Raw genomic sequence first — 23,929 nt, forward strand, 5'->3', positions numbered from 1 at the left:
CTTGTAGAATCGGTAATTTCTCCTTTATTATGTCTATTGTTGACTTCCTTAAACGTGCATCTTTTGTTAGTGTAAAGTCATAAACAATAATATCCACCTCGCTAATGTCAAGGCGTGATGTGTTACGGATGTTTCTTTTCCTCTTTCTATTTCCCCTTGACCTTGGACATTCCATCATCTCTAATGCATACTTGCATGTAAATGCATTTTTGCTTCTAGTGTTGTATCAATGCACCTTTATAGACTATATTTGATTTTGGTTATCATGCATCACCACATCCAAAACCTTACCAATCGAAAATTGGTGCCCTAGCTCATTATCATCATCAGATGTAGCAATTAACATCCCACCTTGAGTTCTTGCAAGTTTCCTTGCCACCTAGTTTCAATTGCTTTTGTCATCCTTGGTCCAACATAAATGTCTCTTTGTTGTGGATGGAGCAAGTTGTCATTAATCGCATTAGGTGCAAGAAGAGGAGTCTGAGAATCACGAGAGCGTTGTATAGACCATGTAAAGGGGATTTGCACGGTCCAAGTATCGATGATACAATTATCAACAATTTCTTCTTGATCTTTAAAGAACACATCCCACCATGAGGTATCTTGTTCTCCAACATACTTCTTTGTATTATCAATGTGCTTGCGTTTGTCTTGTAAGGCTTGCATCCAAAAGTCCTTCTATTGATCTGCTAACTCATTGTGCAGTTTCTTTTCAGTCTCAATCGGCATTTGTTTTGCACCATAAACAGTAGTGGAAGCCATATGAAGTAGACGCTGACATTCACCTTTTGGCTCCCATCGCGGGGAAGATGAATATCGTTTTGCACATAACAACATACAACCATTAAGATCATTTTCTTTATGAAGAAAATATGATTGCTTAGTGGAGGTGTATCTAAGTTGTATCTCTTGAAGTCATATATCTCCTTCAAGTGTTGTACATTTGGACGTGGCATGTATGCATCACAAATGATGTCCAATAGCGTTGGTAATGTGAAATCATCATATCTTGATAACTACCTGGTGAATGTGGTGAACATCTTATCTATATGGTCATGTGTGACCAACCAAAATATTTAAAAATGAACCAAGAAACTATAAAATTGTAAAGCTGAACCATGAACTAAAAATCCATCGTAACAACTTTAGGGCTGATAAATCTATTGAACCAATTGATTTGAGCTTGGAAGTCTATCTAAACATGTTAGCTCAAATGGTTTCATGGTTCAATTTGATTTTGTTTTAGTTTCAACGATTTTATACTTACGAGTTTTGAGACTCCCAAACCAAATTGATGCCAATCACCCTATGTTGGAAAGGTAGGAATGTAAGTTTACCTCATTATAGATTGTGTCTATTGAATTAGCTAGTGACAATCATACAAAGCACTTAATCGTACACTTTTTCCATTAATTAAAAGCAAGCTTTTAGTAGGGATCAATGCCAACAAAATGTGTAATTGAATTAGCTAGTGACAATCATACAAAGTACTTAATCCTACACTTTTTCCATTAATTAAAAGCAAGGTTTTAGTAGGGATCAATGCCAACAAAATATTACACATCGGACTTAATTGACATTGCCCCAAATGAATTTTTGGAGCAAGGACTTAGTTGAGAACTTAGAACCCAAATAGGGCCATTGTTTAACACCAATTATCTCTAATTAATCTTGTATTGAAGAATTAGCAATGATGGATTCAATGCATCCAAATCACAAGTGCCAATTTGTTTGGTTAAGGATAAACTCTTGCAACTTCTCCATTTACGATTAACTGTTCATGTCATGATACCAGCACAGATTGGTCACTATGATGCAACATGGTACGCAAAGAATTAACTATATGCACCAATATGTATTCTTGCAATATCATGAGCTAACAATTGCATCTTTGAGAAAGGTTTGAGATACCATGACTATCTTTTACATCTTGCAAACATCCCTATTATTACAATTTGGTGTGATCAGAATTAGGCTTTCTGTTGTAACCAGCATAAATAGAAATTTAGATGTGAAGATTTTATAGTTTAAAGCATAGGGAGAATTAAAGATCCTAAGACAACCAGATTGACTTGTCATTTCACTTCAAACAACCTCGTGTACCCACCAAAAATGCTAACAGAAAAAAGAGAATTTATGACTCCTACTTGATCCTGAAATCTGGTATTTTGGTCTTTGGGCTATTCATTTATATACGGTTTTTAAATGGAAGATGGAATAGCTTTTAATCTGAACAGTTTCCCACAAAACTATCAATTGATTGAGCATGCCAAAGACTAGGATTTCAAGGAACCTCAAATATGAAGTTCCATATTTAATGCATCACTGTGGAGGTTCACCTATATAACTCTGAAAAATACAAACCGGAAACTAATTCAATGCTTCAATTTTTGGTCGTTTTGTCCGTCCACATTGCAATATATTCTTTTTATCATCTTCTTCAGGTTCTGATTCTTCAGTGTCCAAATCTGCATTTGTTTCCATCACAGAAGCTCTACCACCTACTAACCTCTCGGCAGCTAAAAGTGCATCTGGTGTGTGAAGATCAGCCACACCTAAAGCTAGATCCTGGCATTTTAAAAAGGATATGGCATAAACTGTAAATTATTAATACCACACATGTTTAGACAATCATTAGAGTATATAATTTCCGGATACAAAGTGAAATATGTATATAATAAATAATATATATATTTACATGCATATGTACACGATATACGTATTTGTGTACGAATATATACATGGATGTTCCTTTTGAACACTTTAGAGACATTTCGGTATTTTGAACATCAACACAAATATGTGGTATGTGGGGACATACTGCAGTGAAAACACAGATCTGTATGTGGCAAGTTGCTATTTCCCACCAGTAAATTCAAGGTTAGCATTTATTTGTAAGTCATTGTATCTAACATTATATAACGGATAAATAAGGTTTCGAAACCATTAGAATATTGTGTAAGTAGGGAGACTTCAAAGAATCAATAGGGTAACTACTAAGAAGAAATAAACCTAAATCTTTGACAGAAATGAAACTCTATATAAAGTTGAAGCAGCGATATAGAAGTTTGTAGGATGAGATTGAAAAATGATGACAAAAGATCTGTAGCAGAAAACAACCTAGATTACCAAAGAGGACCAAAGATTGAAAGGCTAACAAAGATGGTTGGGCCTTTGAGAGTCGCCATTAAAAATTCGATATAGAGATCAAGGGAAAACATTCATTTGTCACCCCTGTGGTTTCTAAAACACCTTTCTGTTACCACAGTAACCTAATCATGACCCTCACCTCATAACTCTAGAGGGGTATGGACATGTGATCATGATATCAATTAATGTTTACCAACAATATGTTTACATCACGACATCATGTTATGCCTATTTGTCTGACCCTATCCTATTTCTTTGCCAAACATCCGCTTCCGGGTGACTTAGATACTCTCTCTCCTTTTGACAAGAAGAGACATGCATGTACTTCATAAATTTGGAGTTTCCTATCAGCTCCTGAAATGTATTTGCAGCATTTAAGAGTTATCTACTCAAGAAAACTCAACCTTTTCATTCTCCCTTGATAGTTGTGATAAAATCACCATCATTGTATAAAGATCACCAAAAACATCCGAGACTTTTTGTTTTGTAATTACACGGAGAGAAAACCACTTATATAACACCTACTCTCAATCAAGCATTGGCTCAAAATAATAATTATAATTTCGACCACAACTAACGCAACATTTTTTGAGGAAAATTTCATCAAGTCCCAATAATCAAACCATGAAATCAACATGGGGAACTTCTGAACAGGCAATAACTCTTCCAACCCAACCACAACCAAATGAGATAGAAACTCTTTAGAATGATTGACAAGTGATCAACAAAGAACACTCTTCCCAAGTAGAACACACCACCACTAATTAATAGAATGATTTCTATGTAAACAGGATTGAGTCATTGAGTTTGGCTTATCTTGTACAATTCATGGTGGAAAGCTTAATATTAAGGGTGGGTAGTAAACACCAATCATAATTGTATCTCCAAATTCAGGGAATGGAAAGTTCAACACTTTAACAAATACTTGGAAAGGAATTAACCTACATTTCATTATGCTAATAGTAGCTTGTAATGGTAGTTTTGTCCCAAAACGGTTTGGCTGGATAAGGCCAAACCGGTTAAGCCTAAACCGAATCGTTGCCTATTCCTATTTCACATCTAGGATGCTAATTATTCATGAAATAAGGAAGTTGACACCTTAGTTACCGCCAAAAGACTGTTTTCTCTTTTCATACTTCTTTATTGATACTTAATTGAAGAGGATAAATGTAGTTTGAGAGCATTTAAAGAGCCCAAACCCATATATAGAATTTCCACGGTATCTTGATTGAATATAGTGGGAACGCCATGTGCAAAGGTTTCAAGGTATTCTTGACAGGTTTGGCACTCTAAAATGACTTTATATCCATAAAGCTAGATTGTTTAGCAGACACATTGTTTGCCCAAATGACCAGAATCTCTTCTAGTATTTCTTTATTGGGTATGTAATAATTAACAATGGGCCTGGTTTCGGCTCGAACTGAACCGAACCGAACCAAATCGTTAAGCCATGGTTGAATGGCTTATCAGTTCCAAAAAAATTTAATGGTTTGGTTTAGTTTTGATGATTAATAAACAGTTCTCGGTTTTAGTTTAGTTTGGTTCTAAAACTCAAGTTTATCGGTTTATAGGTTTAAGTGGTTGGATTTAAAGGTTTTTGGGTTTTTGATTTTTTTTTTCCCCTTAATGGTTTAATTAATGTTTTCTTTAATGATTTAATTAGTTTAACTAAAATGCTTATTTAATTTAATGATTGAATTAATGCTTTTTTATTGATTTAATAAATGTAACTTAAATGTTTGTTTAATTTAATATATTTTTATTTATTTAGTTTTTTAATTAGTTTGACTTAAGTGGTTAGGTTTAAATTTTTTTATTCAATGGCTCAAGTTCAGTTTAAATGGTTTGGTTTGAAGGGCTTGAGAGTTCCTAAACAGTTTGGTTCGGTTTTTGTTTTACGTGAATGGTTCAGTTCAATTCAGTTCGGTTTTAAGGCAAAGAAACCAAAACAAACTAGGCCCATTGCTAGTAATAATAAAATATAAAAGAGAAAATGTGATCGGCTTATTTATGCCATAGATCCAATGACACAACATTGTCAGATGTTGCCTTCTCCTATTGGGTGTTAGACGTATTTTTACCATACATTAGATGTTCTTTTTCTCTCTCGATGGAGACTCCTTGATGCCAAGCAACTATAGGACGATCTTGATTGGTCATTACTATAAACCAGAATTCTTCTTGGGAGGGAAAAGGTGGCATACAAATACTCCTACACATACTAGAAGTAACATTTACAATATCCAAGTTCTCCTTATGAGAGGCTGCTCATGCCCGATTTTCTCATGGATATGCAACCCTTGGTGTTCTAGAAAGACAATGTGCACATTGCAAATTCAAAAGCCACGGAATCAACCATAGCTATTTGATATACTTGTGAAATAAACTTTTCTCTATGGAGTAGAAACATGGGGGCCGAGTCTTAGCAAGGCAAATAGCTGGAAAGACTTAGGGAGACCTTTACTGTCAATGATTGCCTGCATGATAAGGAGCAAAGCATTAGTGCCCCATCATATAATCCAGAATAATCATCGTGGTATTATTCCGATTAATGACTTCAATCCAACAACTTTGAGAGCTCCCTAAAGGAAGGTACTCAAGGTTCGCACTTACGTCATCAAGACAACTTGCTAAACATTGAGACATTCATTGTCGGTATGCCGAAATGCAGCAATGGTCTGAGTCACATGGCATAAGCAGAAATGCACTACCCTCATTCCAATATAGAATGCACTATCCCCATTCTAACAGAACAAAAGTGGAAAAGAATAATATTAGTGGGCAGTATGTATCATGTCATAAATAAACTCTTCTCTTAAAAACAATCTCAAGCATATGAACAACAATCACATATACATGTACTGGAAGCAGATATGATTCTCTTGTTCTATGAATATGACAAACAAATATGTTACAATCCGATGCTTTGCACTCTAAACCTATCCAAAGTACAAAAAATGTAAATATTGAGATTAGGCATAGACACTGATAAAGAAGGGCCTCTTAAATCAAATGTGAATACCATGCTTTCTTTTCATGCTTCATTTTTTTCTCTCTTCTTTTTAGTTTTTTCTTTAGGGTTGTATTCATGCTTTTTGCTTTTTGCTTTTTTCTTTTTTCTTTCTTAAGGATTCTTACCCGTCATTAACACTCTTGTTACAAACACTAGGAAGATATGACTACATTCAACAATGAACATATTGAATATTTCAGCAAATCAATTACCATTTCCACATAAGGTGTATCATCATCCTCCTTCAAAACTTCAATGTTAAACCCATCTGCACCTTTTTCCTACATCCATGTTATAGCATGCGCACGTGTTATACATAGGTGCATATATTTATATATACATCAATATATTGATATTTATATATTGATACACTGATGTAGAGAGATTAAAATTTAACAAGCCTTGATTCTTGAAAAGAAGAGAATACCTTAATTTCCATCGTAAGCTTTTTATTGGATTCATCTAGGATTGGAAGGAAGGCTTTTACTCTATTCAGGACTTCAAAAAAGCAAATGAAATAATGAGAAACTTAGAAATCTCAAAAGCAATCATGAAATTAACTAAAAATAACTTAATATTCTCATAATTAGATATTAGATATTTACCATTGCTTTCACCTAGGGTCTGAAAGATTTTCTGAGCATTCTTTTTCTTTTTCTTCTTGTCCATATCCTTATCTTTTTCTTTACAAATAGAGAATAACTTTGATCCTACATTTTGTCATGATAGAGTGAGAAAGAAATGCAGAGAGCAAAAGAAAAATATCAAAGGGAGAAACATATACCTGGAATGGGATGTGAAGAATCGCTGTGCTCCAGACGCAGAAGGTCCTTGTTTCCATCCGAAACCTGGTTTTCTAGAGAAACCATAGAGATATTAGAGAACAAACAAAGAGACAGACAAATAGGGGGCAGGAGTTTTGAAGGCCGAATGAGGCTAGGGTTCAGAAAATAGGAAGCAGATTTTCGTTAAACTAGATAAATAGCCTCTTCATCTCCTCCTCTTCTACCTCACAAACTAAAAAACCAAGGGCAAAGAGATTGTTACTAGTAGTAGTATTAGAAGTACTAGTAGTATTAGTAAACACCCCAAAGAGATTGTTCACATATATGAAAGGTCACACGAAGGTGAGAATGCCAGAAGTACTTTTATTTCCCCGATAGAAACCAAGTCAAGTGGTAGCAGCAATGAGAATTCTCCAGATACAAGTAACGAGACCAAGCTAGGAAATTTTTGAGAGAATTCTACTTGAGTATAGCCTGGATGATTTGTCCAAAATATCGAAGAAGGATTTGATGGACTAGGTCGAATATCCCAATAAACTATTGAGTGTTGGCGCAACACTTCATGGGTTTGAACGAAGGTTCAAACATTTATCAACACTCCACAACACAATATTGAACTTGATAAATAGCGTTTCCACACATAGTTCATAGCTTTATAAAGTAGGGTTTATGAAATGTTTTTACAGATCAAGTACAATGGTAGTAACAAGAAGTGATATAATGAATTATTACAAGATAATCATTAAGTATAAATGGAAATGAAAGTTGAGGAGATGATTGAATTTCTTGTGAAGGTGCGAGTCAAGTGAGCTGTTGAGACCAGACCTACCTTCAACAACGACCTTCAGGTAGAAGTAGTATTCTCAAGCCACTTCCTGATCCTCTTCCATGACAAGTGTGTGAGTTTGTTGAACCCCTTCGTTGAGGCCACCAACACATAATGGTGCTCGGTAGAGAATCTGTCTCAAGGTATGCTTGACAACAAGAAGAACTAAGAACCCTAATACTCATGAAGAATAGGGAAAATAAAACCCTAAAGCCTCAAGTATGTCAAGGAGGATTTATTTTTCTGCTATGCCTAGACTCCATTTTTTCTGATATCTACCTTTTTCCATACCACTTCATGACATTGATTTGATATACACTATTAGTCACAAGACAATTATATCCGATGTTGAGCATCTAGAAATGATTCCAAGGATCAAAAGGCAATCTGTTTTGATAATGACTACTCTTCAATTAGGTAGATCTTGATCCACCATCATGGTTGACACAATTCCGAACAATTCTCTTTTCATTTGGGCCCAATTCCCATACCAAACCCACTGCCCACAAATTTCAATGTTTGCTTAACTCCACAACTCAACTTATGCCTCTTCTCGACGACGACGCTGGTCACGAAATTCGAAATGTAGCGGTTGCATCAATGTATCCACCCCACATGAGATCATTTCGTTCAAGATATGCTGACATACTAAGAGGGAGTGATAACTTAAGTGCTATACTTAAGACACCACCGAGAAGGTTGAGCTCATATGTGCATGCTTTATTCACACATTGAGATTTTGTGCTTCAATGTATGAACACCCCTTCTTAGGAAGGAGACACACATCAAGAACACATGTATACTTTGGTTCCATAGGTCAAAATTGGCCTCTTTATGGACGATAAAAATTCTAATTCTAATTCTAATTTGAGATCAATTGACAAAATCCTCCCCACTTGATGATAGAAGCAATGTTCCATCAGTCCAAAACAATCACTAGCACCACTAAACCCATACATACTAGTTATGATTTAGTGAGCATTGAGCTTTTACATGAAAATACTTCTCTTTGGTAAAAAGATCATACATTGTTGATTATACTTTTAAGCGAAAACAATAATCTCTAAGATATGACATATAGCTTCAAACTTCCAAAACTTGGCCGTATGTCCATATCAGCATGTTCCTATCACAGCTCCACAAACGAGGGTCATGTAGACATTGCATAAAATACGAGAGATTAGGTAAGGTTAAGAGATTGACACCTGTGAGCCTTTCGAATTGCAGCACGTTCTGTGTGTGTGCTATCTGCCGCATAGCAGCCAAGAAGAAATTCCCAGACTTCTGCCCTTATTGATGGATCCACACCCTGAGCAATAAGATATGAATTTCATACAGAATAATGTGGGTTGTTAGAGGTTTAACAAATTTTAAATTCTTTTAGAGTTGTCATAAATAAATACACCCCAAATGGTCATTGTATCATGAAGATAATAGTGAGATAAATGAAAGGCGTACATTGTGCTACATTGTGTAATTACTGTGGCTTAATGGATTCCTCCAGTCCTAAACTGAATCTTTCATGGGTAGCATCATCACCAAAACATAGTTTTTAAAGAATAGGCTTCCCACATAAAGCATGTCAAAAGAGCATAAATATGACAAAACGTTGCTGGTTTTCCATTCGAACCATGAAAATATTGTTGCTGGGAACAGGATCATCAACTCATTTTAGTTAAAAATCTTTCAATGCCAAATTTTGTATCCTAATGAGTTTACTACATCCCAAACCCAATAAACCCTAAATCCCCCATCTCCCGTGGACGATAAAGAATCTATTCTATTATATTGTCTCTAGTTCCGGAATTCATGTTATTGGCCACTCAAGAAAGATAGAAGACCATCATCATCATTGTGATCGTCATCTTCTTCATGATCATGATCATTTCTCTCTCTCTCTCTCTCTCTCTCTCTCTCTCTCTCTCTCTCTCTCTCTCTCTCTCTCTCTCTCTCTCTAAGAAACCCAAGAAACCCTAAATCCCCCATCCCATCCCCACCCAAGCCAAGCCAGCCAAGCGTAGAGTTCCAAGGTGATACTTTTGGTAGGTGGAGGGTAGTAGTAAGTTGTAATATATATATATATATATATATATATAGAGAGAGAGAGAGAGAGAGAGAGAGAGAGACCTTAGACCTTTGAGCAGGAGATGTTGCGCAATCTGTGAGTAGTGAGCTTCCTGCAGGGAGCAAGCGAGCAGCGAAGCAGAGGGATAAAAAAAAAGGGGGGAAACTATATAAATACATAGCTGCCTCAAAATATGTATATGAACCGGCTAGATGCCTATGGGACTCCAAGAATATTATTGCTAATCACTCAATATGTTGAACACTAAAAAGTATTCTGCCTTATTTGTCTCCCAATCGTGTTGATATATACATATCGTGGATATCACCCCATTAAAGGTTGGGTCAACCAAAAGAGAGTGCAAGCATGCTCGTCACTATTCGACCTCAGGTTCATAAATGTGAAGAGAGAGTGAATCTAGGGCTTGGACGACCCTGAACTGTTCTTGGGAATCTCGGATGATCAGGGCCGTCCAAGCACAGAAAAAAAGATAAAGCAAAAAAAAAGAAAAAGACCTCGAAGAAAGTAAAAAAAGTAGAAAAATAGAAAAAGAAGAAGAAGAGAGAGAAAACTTTTTGGGGGAAATTCAAAATTGTGTGTGAAAATCCCCTCTCTCTCTATGGTTTTCTATTTTTATTTCTCTATTTCCCTTGCATTTCTCTGCATTTTCTTTTCTCTATTTTTATTTTTCTCTTTCCCTTCCCTTTCTTTGCGTTTTCTTTCTCTGAGTTGAAACTCTTTCTCATGTTCAAATCCCTTTCTCTCTTTCCCTCCCCCAAATCAGAGTTGAAACAAGCAAAAGAATGCAGCTCTTTCTATATGCATATAGGGCACTTGAAATCTCTTTCTCATGTTCAAATCCCTTTCTCTCTTTCCCTCCCCCAAATCAGAGTTGAAACAAGCAAAAGAATGCTGCTCTTTCTATATGCATATAGGGCACTTGAAATCTCTTTCTCATGTTCAAATCCCTTTCTCTCTTTCCCTCACTTAACCGCCCATCTTCATGATGCTTCCCATCCTCATCGATACCCCCTAAATAACCTTGGAATAGAGACCACTCTACCCATGAGCTCCCTTAGCTCATTGAGGAAACGAAGATGCATCGACACATCCTTGTTTTAATGAGGAAGCCGTGACTGACTGTTCTGAGTTGATGAGCTATTTTGGTTGTATTGTTGTTCAACAACATCTCGTATGTCTCTTGCGTTCTAACAAGAACAGGGCTAACCTCTGTTAGTCTTTGTATTTTATTAACTTAGCGCAGTTAATCAAAGCTCTGTTTGAAGACGACACAAGAGAAAACATGGTTCTCTCCTGACTCCAGTTCCCAACTATATGATTGGCAGATCTGTTCTATAGAGGTGTTCTGTAGACCTGCATATCTGGCTAAATCTATTTCTATTGGATGTGAAGAGGTTTTGAGCTGCCATGTGATACATCATTGAAAACATTCTTGCATGAGTATACCAATAATGAGTACCTACATACCTAGCATTTTGTTTTGATTATGTAAGCGCCCATCTTGAGTACCCTTGCATAAAGATCTCCCAAATACATTGGACACCAATCACCATGGTCACAATAGGGTCTGCTTTCATATATGCTCAAATAATATCATGGGGCATTGATGTATCGCTCCTTATCATGAAGGCAACCATTCCCCTATATTGTCTAGTTATGTATCCTATGAAGGCTCGGTCCCCAAATTTCTATTCAATAGAAAGAGTCGGTGTTACAATTGTAAGCAAACAAACATAATTCAGTTCATGGTTCTTGGAATGGGAGATGTGCTCAGTTGTCATCTAAGGACACCAAAAGCAGCATACCATGAGAATGTCAAGCATAGGCAGCTTCCATGCTCTCATATATTTTTTCAAAGAACAAGCATACCTCTGCTTTAAATTTAGCCAACATGAGAGAGAGAGAGAGAGAGAGAGAGAGAGAGAGAGAGAGAGAGAGAGAGAGAAACGGAACCCAGGTTGACATCATTAGCACTTCCTAAAGCAACATGGATGCAAAAGGAATTTGTTTTGCTTTGCCACAATTACAATAATGAGCTCTCACAAATTTCCTTCCTATGCAAGAGTCCTATGCAAGAGTTATAATGCAATCAAAATTCAAACTGTGTTAGGGTGCTGCAAATTTGTTGATTGTTTCAAGGCCCTTCACCTGTTGATAAAGGTTCACCCTTACAACACTATAATTTCTGAAGGTTGAACAATAGAAAGAGTCCTTTATCATCCCTTTGTGTCTTAACATCATTACCATACATTTCATACAGATGATTGGTTGCTTCAAATGGATCTCCAAAGAACAACCTCAAACAAGAGTTCAAACATTAAATAATCACTATCAAAAAAGCATCCTTCCGAGCTTCACATATATAACATAGACATTAATAAGACTTAATGATGCATATTACGTAGCTCTCCAATGAATCGATGCATGAAATTTAAAACTTTAACAAATTGTGTGCCTACCAAAGAGATCATTTCAGGAATTAGACAAGACCATACTACATATATCTCACGCAATGCATCATTGCATAAAACCATACATGACCACACAACATAAATATATTCAAAAGTGAAGATACAAAGTGAAGAAAGTTTACGCAAATATGTCATTAACGCATGAAACCATTACATAACACTCAATACACAATATTCGAGTTTGAGTATTTACAAAAATTGTAATTGAAGATACAATATGGCAGATTGTGTATTTATAGAAGTTGAGACTGAAGATACACTATTCAGAGTTTGTGTATTTACAATATAATCCAAAATTTAAATTGTCGATAAATATCCGAATTGGAAAAAGGCATCCAAATTTTCTCATGCCCATGAACCTACAAAAGGCACCAAACAAGGTTACCAGTCAACAATGTACAAATACGAAAGCTGCAAATGAGAAACAATATAGATTTAGGAATGAGAATCAAACCTGGCAAAACTGAATCACACCATAGTCTGAACAGATCTGTTTAAACAATAAAGCTATGTAGCAAGAATTCTAACTTTAGAAGCATAAATATTAGTGGTAGATACTCCATTGCTATTTGTTATTGTGAACCATCGTTCTCCCCCATTATCTGGGTAATGAACATCAACAATCATAGCACTTGTTATGCACTCTGCCCCATCATCAATCAATATACATTTTCCCTTCAAAGCTTTCATAGCGATCGAAATGTCACCATGATTATGATTTAACGGCAACATGCTATCACAATGATTGCAATGTGATGTTTGATTTTTATCTAATATTAGGACCAAAGAATTACAATGCATACATCGAACCTTCATACGTCTCGGTAGACGAACTCGCTTTCGACATCCTTGTATGCCCCATCCATGCCTTCTTGTACCTTTATCCTTATTGTTAGGAGCTACCCCGATATCTTCGAAAGCTACTACATTGCTAACAATGGGCCTTTTGTTGCCATAGGGGTTTTCAATAACATTTTGTTGCAAACCTCTAATACTCTCATTTTGAGGCAGATCTTTCATCAAAGGAGAAATATCAGACCTCATTTGCTGACAAAATGCAAGCATTCTTTCATTCCAAACATTAACATCCTCTTTAGACATAGAATGTAGACACTCTTCAAAATTCCTTATTGTTTCCTTAACAAGAGAAATAGTTGCAAATATAGACTCATCATGGCCACCCTCAAAGTTGGCATTTGCATCTTGACCACGCATTTCTAATGCATCATCAATAAGATGTAGCTCCTTTCTTGAGTCAGGCATGTGTTGTTCAATAAATAATCTAATACACATCAAGTGCTTGCATTTACATGCATAATCATCGCAATCACAAAAAGAAGCTTGAAAATATACATTATCTTTCTAGTATGTGCTCATAGTGCTCATTTCTCCTATCTCTCTTTACCAATTTTCTGTTTCCCTCTTTATGTCTCAATATCATGAAACATATCACTTCTCCTATCTCACTTTACCAAATTACTATTTCCCTTTTTATGTCTCAATATCATGAGATAATAATGAAAACATATAATGTTTGGTGACATAATAATGAAAACAGAGAAAAAAATAGAAATCATTGTTCACCCTAAATGAAAAAACAGAAAAAAGCATAAATATGTATGGGGTAAAATAGAAATCCATCATGTTCATAAGTGGAGAAAAGTTTATTTGCACACCTGTGATTCTTGCTTGTGATAAAGAGAAGAAGACACAGAAATTAGGTTATTCTTGCGTATGATAAAGAAATCAGGGTGCTCGACGAGGAAACAGAGAAGCGAGGAAACAGAGAAGAAGACACAAAAATTCACGATTTTGAATTTCCCCCAAATAGACCCCAAAATAGTTTTCTCTCTCTTACTTTTCATTTTTGTTTTTTAATGTTTTTTTGCTTTTTATTTTTTCTTATTTGTTTTTATTTGTTTTTATTTTTATTTGTGCTTGGACGGCCTTGATCATCCGAGATTCCCGAGATGAGTTCAAGGCCGTCCAAGCCCTAGATTCACTCCCTCTTCACATTTATGAACCTGAGGTCGAATAGAAACGAGGGTGCAAGCATGCCTCGCCAACCAGTATTATTGTTACAATCAATCCAAACATGGAATCTCCGCTATGTCGAACCATTTGATGGTAACAAGTATGTATGTACTAGTAGCAATGGACTATTAAATGCAATGCGGGTGGAAGAAAAGGTCTCAAGCTTGTGAAAACAATGACATGCTACCAATTTGTTTTATTACGGCAAATCATTCAAGTGAGCACACTTGTTACTGAAAGTGTTGATTTTAAGTGGATATATATTCCCACTTACCCATGATGACAAAATGGTTTAGGTTCCATCTCCGTAGAAATCAAATGTAGTTTATAAAACAACTCTCTCCCATGCATAAGGGTGTTTATCTATAGTGGATTAATGTTGATTAATCATTGTATTATCATGCCTCATTTGTTTAATATAATCTTGCCTTGTGTACTCTCTCTCCTTTTTCTCACACACACAATCTCTCATTCTCTCTCCAACGTAATACTTGATCCTCAGTAGTTCTAGGTTTCTAGTTCTTTACATTGTATTAAGTTTGTGAGAGTTATTCTTCAACACAATCTTCACCTCTTCCTCATGTTAGTCATTCGTGCTAGAATCCACTCATTCGTATCACATGCTTGGTCACTCTATTATAGGGCATCTACATGGTCTACAAGTGGTAAAGTCCATCATTGTTCATGTGTTTCAAAGGAAACTGCCTCCAACATAAGCATGCAAAATGTATAGTTGCCAATGCTAAATTGAAACCCTCGTAATAAATGGGTGGGAATATTCATTAAGTGGATTGTATACTTTATGATATCTCACTCATTCTCCCTTCATGACGCATTGGTTGACGATTCTATGTAAGTACTTTATGTTATCTCCCTCAGTCTCCCTTCTTGACGCATTGGTTGAGGATTCTATGCAAGCACATGTGGAATGTAGATTACCCCATGTATTACAATGTTGATCATAGTAGCTTAATATTGATTTATCATTCCCATTTTGCTTTATATAATCTTCCCTTCATGACGCATTGGTTGACGATTCTATGTAAGTACGTTATGTTATCTCTCTCAGTCTCCCTTCTTGACGCATTGGTTGAGGATTTTATGCAAGCACATGTGGAATGTAGATTACCCCATGTATTACATGATACTTGATCCTATGAAAACTTTTCTAGTTCTTTTTTATGGTATCAAGGTGTGACAGTTGAACTTGTACATATCTTAATTTTTTGCCTATGTGTATATTTGAGGTTTTTCATGCTAGAACAAGTTGGTTATCAACATTTGCTATTACAGAGCATTTGTTGTGCTTGTGATTGCCATGAATCTATGAGAAGGGTGTAAAGTATATGAGGGGGACCATAGGGGACTTGCAATAGGGAAGATGGAATAGATGAGTTTGCTGATAAAGCTATGTGGAAGTGGGATAGGTGTGTCCACATGTCTTCGTGCTTCTAAAGACTTTTTGTTGCTAGTTTGTAAGAGAAGATACATGCAATAGTTTGCGTAGCTAATTAAGTGTGTGCACATGTGCACTCTTGTACGAGTGTGCTTGTGGATCTACTTGAGTGGGAGCATATTCACAAATGTGTATAATGCATATGGGTTTTGATGAAGTGTCCTTTGATGTGCTCATGTGCGTGTTTTTGTTAGTATGAGGGGTCAAGCACATATTCATGGAATGTGCATATATGTATATGTGTGTGGTTGAAGTGAGTTGTGTGTGTGAACTTGTTACGTGTATGTGTATTTGTGCATGTATGTTTGTTTTTATTTGTTTACGTGTGTTGGTTTTGGTACTCCTATGTAATCGGGTGTGTTATGTGCTTATCAAGTTATCTGTAAATGCGTATATGTGTTTTATAATTTATGAGGGGAATATTGTGAGATATCAACACCAATAGGGTAATCTAAGAGTACCGACACACATTCCCTTGATCTAATGTTTGGCCCCACCATCCAAGATCAACCAAATCACTCTCAATGCATCTAATTAAGCACCGACTTCCACATATAAATATGTAATCTTCATGCCAATGCAAACACATTCCACGTCTCAATGGCTTTAGCTATATAATCATGTACAACTTTGAGAATCATTAGCCAATGCTTGAGCTATCAATGGTCTCCTGGATGGTAGAGCCAGACCAACTATTTCCGCATGTTGCCAACTTATGCATCTTAATCAGAATCAAGTATGTAACAATGGCAGATGATAATGGACTCAATGGGGATCTTTGTCTTAGTGACATTGTCAATGGCATCTCCTTAGTAGCTCCACCATTTAACATAACATGTGACATTGTACACCTAACCCTAACATCAAAGAGAGACGATACATTTGTTCGCCAAAAACCCATATGAGACATATGTTGGGTAACCAAAGACGAACTTACATGATCATATGCCTTCTCGATATCTAGTTGTATCATTACAATTTTTCTTTTGATTCCATTGACATTTATTTGCACATTCAATTTATTGTGAAGAATGTCCTTTCATGCAGTAAACCCATATTGCATAGAATGGACCATAAAAGGTAATATCTTTTAAAGTCGACATGTAATTACTTTGGCAAAAATCTTATACAACCCACCATTCATGATATCGGTTTCCATTGAGCAAAGGACACAAAAGATGCAACTTTGGGTATAAGTTTAACAATATCAAATTTCCATGAATCAAGCATTTTACCAGTACTCCACGCTTGGAACAACATTGTTAGAAGGCCTTTGAGTTGTTGCACAAAAGCTTCAAAAAACTCACTCATAATTCCATCCCAACCCGGACTTTTATCATCTAAAAGATGTGATAATACATAGTCCGCCTCTTCTTCCTTTATATCCTCCTCCAATGCAATCATGACATATTGCCTACCAATACCCTTGACTAATTTAAATAACATCGATCATGCTTACCTCGTGTCACCATTTAGGGAACATTTTTGACTGAAAAGAGTTGTAAAATGTTTAACACAATTATCAATAATTACTTTGGGGTTGTATTCAAAGTTAGATCAATCTCTAGGCATACTACATTCGTTCTAGCATGGGATGCATGCAACCCATGAATTTTTTTATGTGATTTGACAATTGTGACCATGTAATTCACGTTTCATGCCCATCACACATGATTATTGGTAACTATGAACCTCTAGACCTTGCAAAGCTTGTGACAATATCACTTGAATATCGAACACATCATCAAATGGGATTGGAACCAACAATGCATTACATTTGTCTAGAAATTGTTTGATTAACCTCATCTTGTTGTTTGCAAATGGATGCTTGAGAAATCACATCATAACATGTAAAGCAATGAATATTAGAAAGACAAATATCCCATGAAGAAACACCATGGCCATTGGCTTATCTTGTAAACTCCCCCACCAATTGTCCATAGCATGTTAAAATTTATCATATCCAAGAAACGAAGAATTAAATCTAAGTAGTTGTCCTTCCAATAAGGATCTAAAACCATCCATTGTTTGATGCATACATTCCAAAACAACCGGAATATGATTTGATGATCCAATCCCTCTATACACTTGCATAGTCAAAAACTCTGGCAAAAAAAGTATCGTCATGCAAAATGTATATGTGATCCAATCTACTCTAAGTTTGTCTATATTGTGTAGATTAAAACATATAACCAACATTAGTTCCATTGATCCAAGTCCATGCATCATACCTTAGAGACCTCCTCAATAAACAAATGTCAAACCTCTCATCCGGGGGCATCCATCAAACTATGCATCAAAGTAGATTAGACCACCTTAGAACACATATTAAAATCACCTAACAAAAACCTTGGTCTTCCAAGGGTGTAAAACCTTGATTTAAACATCACCAAAGTTCCATGCGTTGCACGACAACATGTGGTGCATAAATACCAAACCACCCAAAACCCTTTCCCTTTCATAGTTTAATTTCAACCATTAAGACTCGACCATTTACATCTCTTTGAACCACCACTGGTTGCAAGCTATATACCTCACAAGTCATATTTGACCTCAGAAGACGATAATATAATCTCTCTCTCTCTCTCTCTCTCTCTCTCTCTCCCTCGGCTTGGTCGTCTTTGTGTCCGTGTGTGTCTCTCTCATTCTTGTAGTGTGTAGTAAGCAATGGTTCTAAACTTCTAAGTTCTACCTAAGGATTACATTGCCAGAATAACCCCCTATTTCTTCATCTATTCAAATTTCAAATTACAAACTCTTCTTCTCCAACGTTCTTCTCTCTCTCTCTCTCTGTGTCTGTGTGAGCTAAGGCTATGGCCTTACCCTCCCACCTCGTGCTTATCCTCATCATCATCGCCGCCGTCATCGCTCTCTCTGTTCTCTGCTGCATCTGCTCCTTCGTCCGCTCCTGCTGCAGCTGCGTGCGGAGCTGTCTCCCCTGCTGATTAGCCAAATAACAAAAGCAAGAGGACCGGAAGAGATCTGAGGTTCGATTCTCTACACTTACCCTAACTCCCGCCTTTTCTCTAGGGTGGAATGTATGTGTACTTATATATGTCTCTGTTTTCTTCAGCTAATTGAAATGAGGTCTTCCTGTATGTCGTGCTGGTTGTTGCTCAGCATCATCATGTTTGTAACACACGTATTTGTATGTATCTAATTATGCGAGCATCTTTTGATGCCACATTATGTACATGTTTGTAAGCATCTCTAAATCTCCCATCTTCTCCGTGTAACAGTAAAATTCAATCCCAATACTCACCATTTTCTTTTTTCTGTTTCTTCATAGGCTCTTGATTGACAATTTGGCACTCTTTTCCCGCAATGGAGCTTAAACAATGACTATGATCATACTTCATCACCCTGCCACCGCATTTAGCAGGAAAATGCTTGTTTCATTTTACTTGAGAATTAGTATGTACATATACATTTTTACATGAACGAGCGTTTTCCAAAATCTTACTGTTTGTTTTTGCAATTACATTATCCTCTCCCACTCTCTCTACTAAATACATGTGCATTGTATTGTATTCTTGTGACCCAAACATTAAATTTGGCAAGCGATGAATATTCAAGGTTTAAAGAAAAAACTCTCGTTTTTAACTTGATCTTATCATATCAATCTTTGGATCATGTGAGCTTGAATTATCATGATCAATCACATAATCATGTATGGACAATTTAGGTAGGAGTTAATGAGTAGCTCACTGAAGAATGACGCAAATCACAATGGCAATTATAATTTGATGTGCTATATGAATTGTGGAATGTTATTCTTGCAGAGCTAAACCCAGGAATGCCATCTGTACAATTATGTTTTTTTCTTGCAAAACTAAAACCCTGTTCAAAACTCATGTACGAATACCTGTCCTCCATTTTATGATTTAATGTTATTGCATATATTGTATCAACAAGGTAATACCAGTCCTGTCTGTGCTGCAACTATACTAACATAAACGTGCATTGCATATGTCTACATGTTTCCTTCAAATTTTCTCTCAAGCTTAAAGTTGCAGCAGGATGAAGGTGCATGCTAATTGCCCTATACATTTATGTCCTCTTTTGCTATGAGCTGACAGTTGGACTATGGACAATCAAGTAATATATGTTAATAACTGTCTAATCTACTTTCTACTTCTGAATCAAGTGATATGTGTTTATAAATAACCATGGGCTGTATAAACATCAACAATTCAAATCTTCATAATTCAGTCAGATTGAGTTATGCACCAAAGCTCTACTGATAGAATTTGACTATGATTTATCATAAAAGTATGATTGTGTATGATTAAAGTGTTCACTAGGGCACAATCCATACGAATAAAGAGAACAATACAATCAATATGTGATCAACAAGAAATCCTTAGTCGGCCTTCTCCTGATAGGCAAAATGCATCTCATTGACTTTGGACTAAACCAAATTTTGCTGGATTTTGGGCATCATAAAGACGGTTGCTACCTATATTGATTATAATTTATAATCATAAATATTGGTTTTGGCACACAGCAGCATGATCGTATTATCATGGACAACAATGGATGTTTTCTATTGCTAAATTATAATACCACTGAATATTCAATGTAGATAAAAGTTATATAAACTCCATAATGTTGTATGTAAGTGATGCCCACATGCCAATAAACGTGCACGCAAGATTTGCACAGAATAATATGAAATTATGTTGCAAAAACAACAAGATCTATTGGATTTAAATAGAAATATATTTGTGTAAGATTCTGTACCCTAGAATATATTTCAACTGGCATATTCAAATGCAACACATAACATGCATTTAAGTTTAACTGAACGAAATATGACAGAGATTATCACAGCGAGATACATTTGCTCTTGCCTTGGAATATGAATCTTTATTTTTGAGCCACATGACTTCAGCTCATTAGCCATTATTTTTTATCATTTACCTAGAAAAGTGATTAAAATGATGAAAGATACACATCGCAAATATCTTTGAAAAGCAGGAAGATACACTCATATTATAACAATGAGGAATATTTTCAATTGTGTTATGTTGCACCGCATTACAAACAGCATTGTGTATAGGCTACCAATCCCTCTATTCCTGAAACTGCCACTCCCTTCGGCACATTGGGCAATGAGGATGGGGACTCTGAGAATTTACCCATTTCAAAATGCAATGTAAATGGAAGGCATGATTGCATGCTCCCCAAACTGCATAAACAACAAAGTTTATTCGTTAGAAAGATGAAAGTAGTTTTGCGATTATAGTAATAGGCTTGCAAAAAAGGAGTTTTACTATTGCAGAATGAATGCAAGCATACTCAACTTGTGGAAGTGTCCCTCATTTGCTTGATCAACCATTGCCTGAAAGGCTAAACCTGATTTTAACTTCTAGTTTTGTCTCAAGAAACTATATTCTCTTCTCATTGCATCTATAGTTTGTTTTTTCAGTATCCAATCCATCCTTTTCCATTATCTTTTTTTGTCCTCCTAGAAAATGGGGTATGGTTTCCAAGATTTTCATTGCATACGTTAAACCATTTTATCCTTGTCTTGTATCGAAATTAATTTCTTTTATATCTAACTGGTGTTCTTACAAAACTTTTCAATTATCATTCTTTGAACTCCTAGACTGTGAGAGTTCTGGTTTCCAAGAATTTCATTTCATACTTCATGTGTTCCACTTAGGACGCATCCTAAGGATAGTTGAAACTGTGGTCTCCTTCCTTTCTCTGCATCTATATTTTTGTTGCTTTGATAGACAATAACTTTCTCCTAACATTTTTACTTTCTTTTTACTAATGTCTTTCATAGGATAGAAGAGTTATGGCTTCCCAGAGTTTTATTACATTTTATTGCATAACTTTAACATCACCTGTTTCCATGTTTTTTTCCATATTTCCTGAGACATTAATATTACTGCCAGGGTATTGGGAATGCCAGAAACCATATCTTACAAGTTGTATGTGAAAAGGAGTTAACGGTATGTAAGTTCAATACGTATGAATTTACCATTTAACACTTGCACTTTTCCAAAAACAAAGAAAATAGAGAAACAAGTAGTAATTTCAGACGCACATATTTATATCACTTACTTAGAGGGCAATCATCTCCCGGAACTTTACAATCAGGACAGCAACCATCAAAAGCCATTCGGCATATCCCACATGCATCGTCATGTGCATCCCAAGTCCATGCAGCCACAGCATGCCAACTAAAATTCCAAAATCATATTATAAGTATATTCTGATGATCAACATAACAACTGGGCTTCATCAACTGTAGTACTTAATGTTGTTTCAATAGAACCCTCAAAAGGTCTTCTATTGGATTAAACTGAATGTTACGAATAGAGTATCTTCTACAGTCTTTCCAAAGTGCATGAGAGGAGTTTCAATGACAGCACTCACTACATTCCAGTTTTACACACAAAGGTTTCATAAACCACTTCAAGTCCTACTTCCAAACAGAAAACACAGAAGTTAATCAAAAACTATGATTATATTGTAAGTGACAAGGTTCAAACATATTATCACAACTACTATGAATCTAGAGAGTCCAGTGGTTTGGAATCTAAACTCTAAATCATGGTATCTAATTATGAATTAATTTAGGGATTTTGATATGATGGAACACTGAGAATTGGAAATTTGGAACTTGACATTGGGGCAAGTTGAGCATATATTCTCAGAGGGTTGATATATGACAGAAAAATGTTTTGATGCACACAAAATAGTAGTTGTACATAAGTGGATTAAGTTTGTTGGAGAATGTTAACTCTACAAACCTAATTCAAAAGACTTCAGACATCAAGGTTCAGATTTGGCAGATAGAGGGTGAATTCTCTAAACTCTTGGAGACCATCGCAAGTAACTACTTACTACCTCTATAATGTCTTCAACCACTAGAACACCAAAAAGTATTAAAAACTTTACACTTGAATTTGTGGTGCTTTGTCATCATGCACACAAAGGAAATCTCAGCCAATTAGAAAGACAGGATTCCAGAATACAACCTCCATCTCAAAGGAAATTCTTTGAGACCATCACCATTAGCTACTTACTACCACTACAATGTCTTCAACCACTAGAACACCAAAAATATATAAACTTTACGCATAACATTTGTGGTGGTTTGTCTCATTATGCATACAAAGGATACTCAGCCGATTAATAAAGAAACGTTTCACGACGAATTGATCGCTATTAATTTATCTACTAGCCAACTGAATTTCTTGCATGATGAATAGGGGTAGCCCCAAAATATATAGAGATTATACGCATCTCAAAAAGACAAGAGAAAAGAAAAACCAAGGAGATAGAAATACGTACCCTGATGGATGAAAAGATTCCAAACGCGAAATCGAGACCTTAGTTAAGGGAAAGAAAAAAGATCGAGAATCACTAAATTTCCTAAAACTAAACAAAGCAAAAACAGCAGCAAGAGCAGATCGTATATGCCCATTTCTTGTATATACTGGGTTACAAATAGCACAAAAAAATTTAATAGAATTTTGTCAGATTTCTCGTATATTGAGAAGAGAGAAAGGATACCCAGAACTTTCACTTTCATCTTTCCTGCAGAAAGAAGCGAAAGCAGAATGTCAATTAAAAAACACACAGAAAAAGAAGAAGAAGAAATCATAAGAGTGTTGTCGCACATCATCAGAAGAAACTCACAGCAAGAGAACAAGGAGAAAGAAATGAAAGGACTTGTGAAATGGATACCTGCGAATGAATGTGAGGGATGGATGTCCAGACAGAGAATGATACAGAGACTTCAGATTTACTGAACATTCGAATATGAACTGAACAAAGTATGCAGAGATTTACTGAACATTCTAATATGAACCCAAGAAAGTATGTATAGATTTACTGAATACAATTATGAACTCAACAAAGTATGTATGTATAGGCATAGCATCACTTCAAATTAACCAGATTTCTCTATCTGAGTCCTAGCATGGTGAACATAATGTTTGAGTGTAGCACTTCAAATTAAACCAGATTTCTCTATCTGAGTCGAGGCATGGTGAACATAATGCTCGAGGGGGACAAGATTACGGCTAGAGAGGGCCATGAGTGCTTCTATTGCCTATGTGCGAGATGAAGGTTTCTGGTATCTGCTA

The 23,929-nt window shown here is 35.9% G+C and overlaps 3 protein-coding genes and 1 long non-coding RNA gene across 7 annotated transcripts; 1 reads left to right on the forward strand and 3 right to left on the reverse strand.

Moving 5' to 3' along the window:
* Positions 1 to 2,116: 2,116 nt before the first annotated feature.
* On the reverse strand, positions 2,117 to 10,013 carry LOC147850914 (uncharacterized). Its single transcript, XM_087336033.1, has 7 exons — positions 9,902 to 10,013; positions 8,980 to 9,083; positions 6,948 to 7,019; positions 6,769 to 6,873; positions 6,591 to 6,661; positions 6,376 to 6,444; positions 2,117 to 2,568 (listed from the first exon to the last, which is right to left on the reverse strand). The coding sequence occupies exons 2-7, from the start codon at positions 9,029 to 9,031 to the stop codon at positions 2,371 to 2,373; spliced, it is 567 nt and encodes a 188-aa protein (XP_087192159.1). The 5' UTR covers positions 9,032 to 9,083; positions 9,902 to 10,013; the 3' UTR covers positions 2,117 to 2,370.
* Positions 10,014 to 12,655: 2,642 nt separating this feature from the next.
* On the reverse strand, positions 12,656 to 13,971 carry LOC147850915 (uncharacterized). Of its 2 annotated transcripts, none has more exons than XR_015531614.1 (2): positions 12,786 to 13,969; positions 12,656 to 12,690 (listed from the first exon to the last, which is right to left on the reverse strand). XR_015531614.1 is itself a non-coding variant. In XM_087335798.1 (2 exons), the coding sequence occupies exons 1-2, from the start codon at positions 13,622 to 13,624 to the stop codon at positions 12,904 to 12,906; spliced, it is 513 nt and encodes a 170-aa protein (XP_087191924.1). In that variant the 5' UTR covers positions 13,625 to 13,971; the 3' UTR covers positions 12,847 to 12,903. The 2 variants fall into 2 exon arrangements, 1 of the variants encoding a protein (XP_087191924.1); XM_087335798.1 differs by lacking the exon at positions 12,656 to 12,690 and having other exon boundaries at positions 12,847 to 12,933; positions 13,142 to 13,971.
* Positions 13,972 to 18,574: 4,603 nt separating this feature from the next.
* Positions 18,575 to 19,258, forward strand: LOC147850916 (uncharacterized). The gene is made up of 2 exons (XR_015531623.1): positions 18,575 to 18,808; positions 19,111 to 19,258. It is a non-coding gene; the product is annotated as an uncharacterized LOC147850916 (long non-coding RNA).
* Positions 19,259 to 20,789: 1,531 nt separating this feature from the next.
* APC11 (anaphase-promoting complex/cyclosome 11) lies at positions 20,790 to 23,669 on the reverse strand. Of its 3 annotated transcripts, XM_087336063.1 has the most exons (4): positions 23,529 to 23,669; positions 23,353 to 23,378; positions 21,897 to 22,014; positions 20,790 to 21,012 (listed from the first exon to the last, which is right to left on the reverse strand). In XM_087336063.1, the coding sequence occupies exons 2-4, from the start codon at positions 23,371 to 23,373 to the stop codon at positions 20,897 to 20,899; spliced, it is 255 nt and encodes an 84-aa protein (XP_087192189.1). In that variant the 5' UTR covers positions 23,374 to 23,378; positions 23,529 to 23,669; the 3' UTR covers positions 20,790 to 20,896. The 3 variants fall into 3 exon arrangements, with proteins under 3 accessions (XP_087192189.1, XP_087192191.1, XP_087192192.1); XM_087336065.1 differs by lacking the exon at positions 23,353 to 23,378 and having other exon boundaries at positions 21,897 to 22,015; positions 23,529 to 23,636; XM_087336066.1 differs by lacking the exons at positions 23,353 to 23,378; positions 23,529 to 23,669 and adding an exon at positions 23,133 to 23,161 and having other exon boundaries at positions 21,897 to 22,015.
* Positions 23,670 to 23,929: the final 260 nt, after the last annotated feature.

The sequence above is a fragment of the Azolla caroliniana genome, unplaced genomic scaffold (genome assembly GCF_043228905.1).
Source record: "Azolla caroliniana isolate FFs.n. ecotype wild unplaced genomic scaffold, voAzoCaro1.0.p SCAF_20, whole genome shotgun sequence".
Classification (NCBI taxonomy): Eukaryota; Viridiplantae; Streptophyta; class Polypodiopsida; order Salviniales; family Salviniaceae; genus Azolla; species Azolla caroliniana.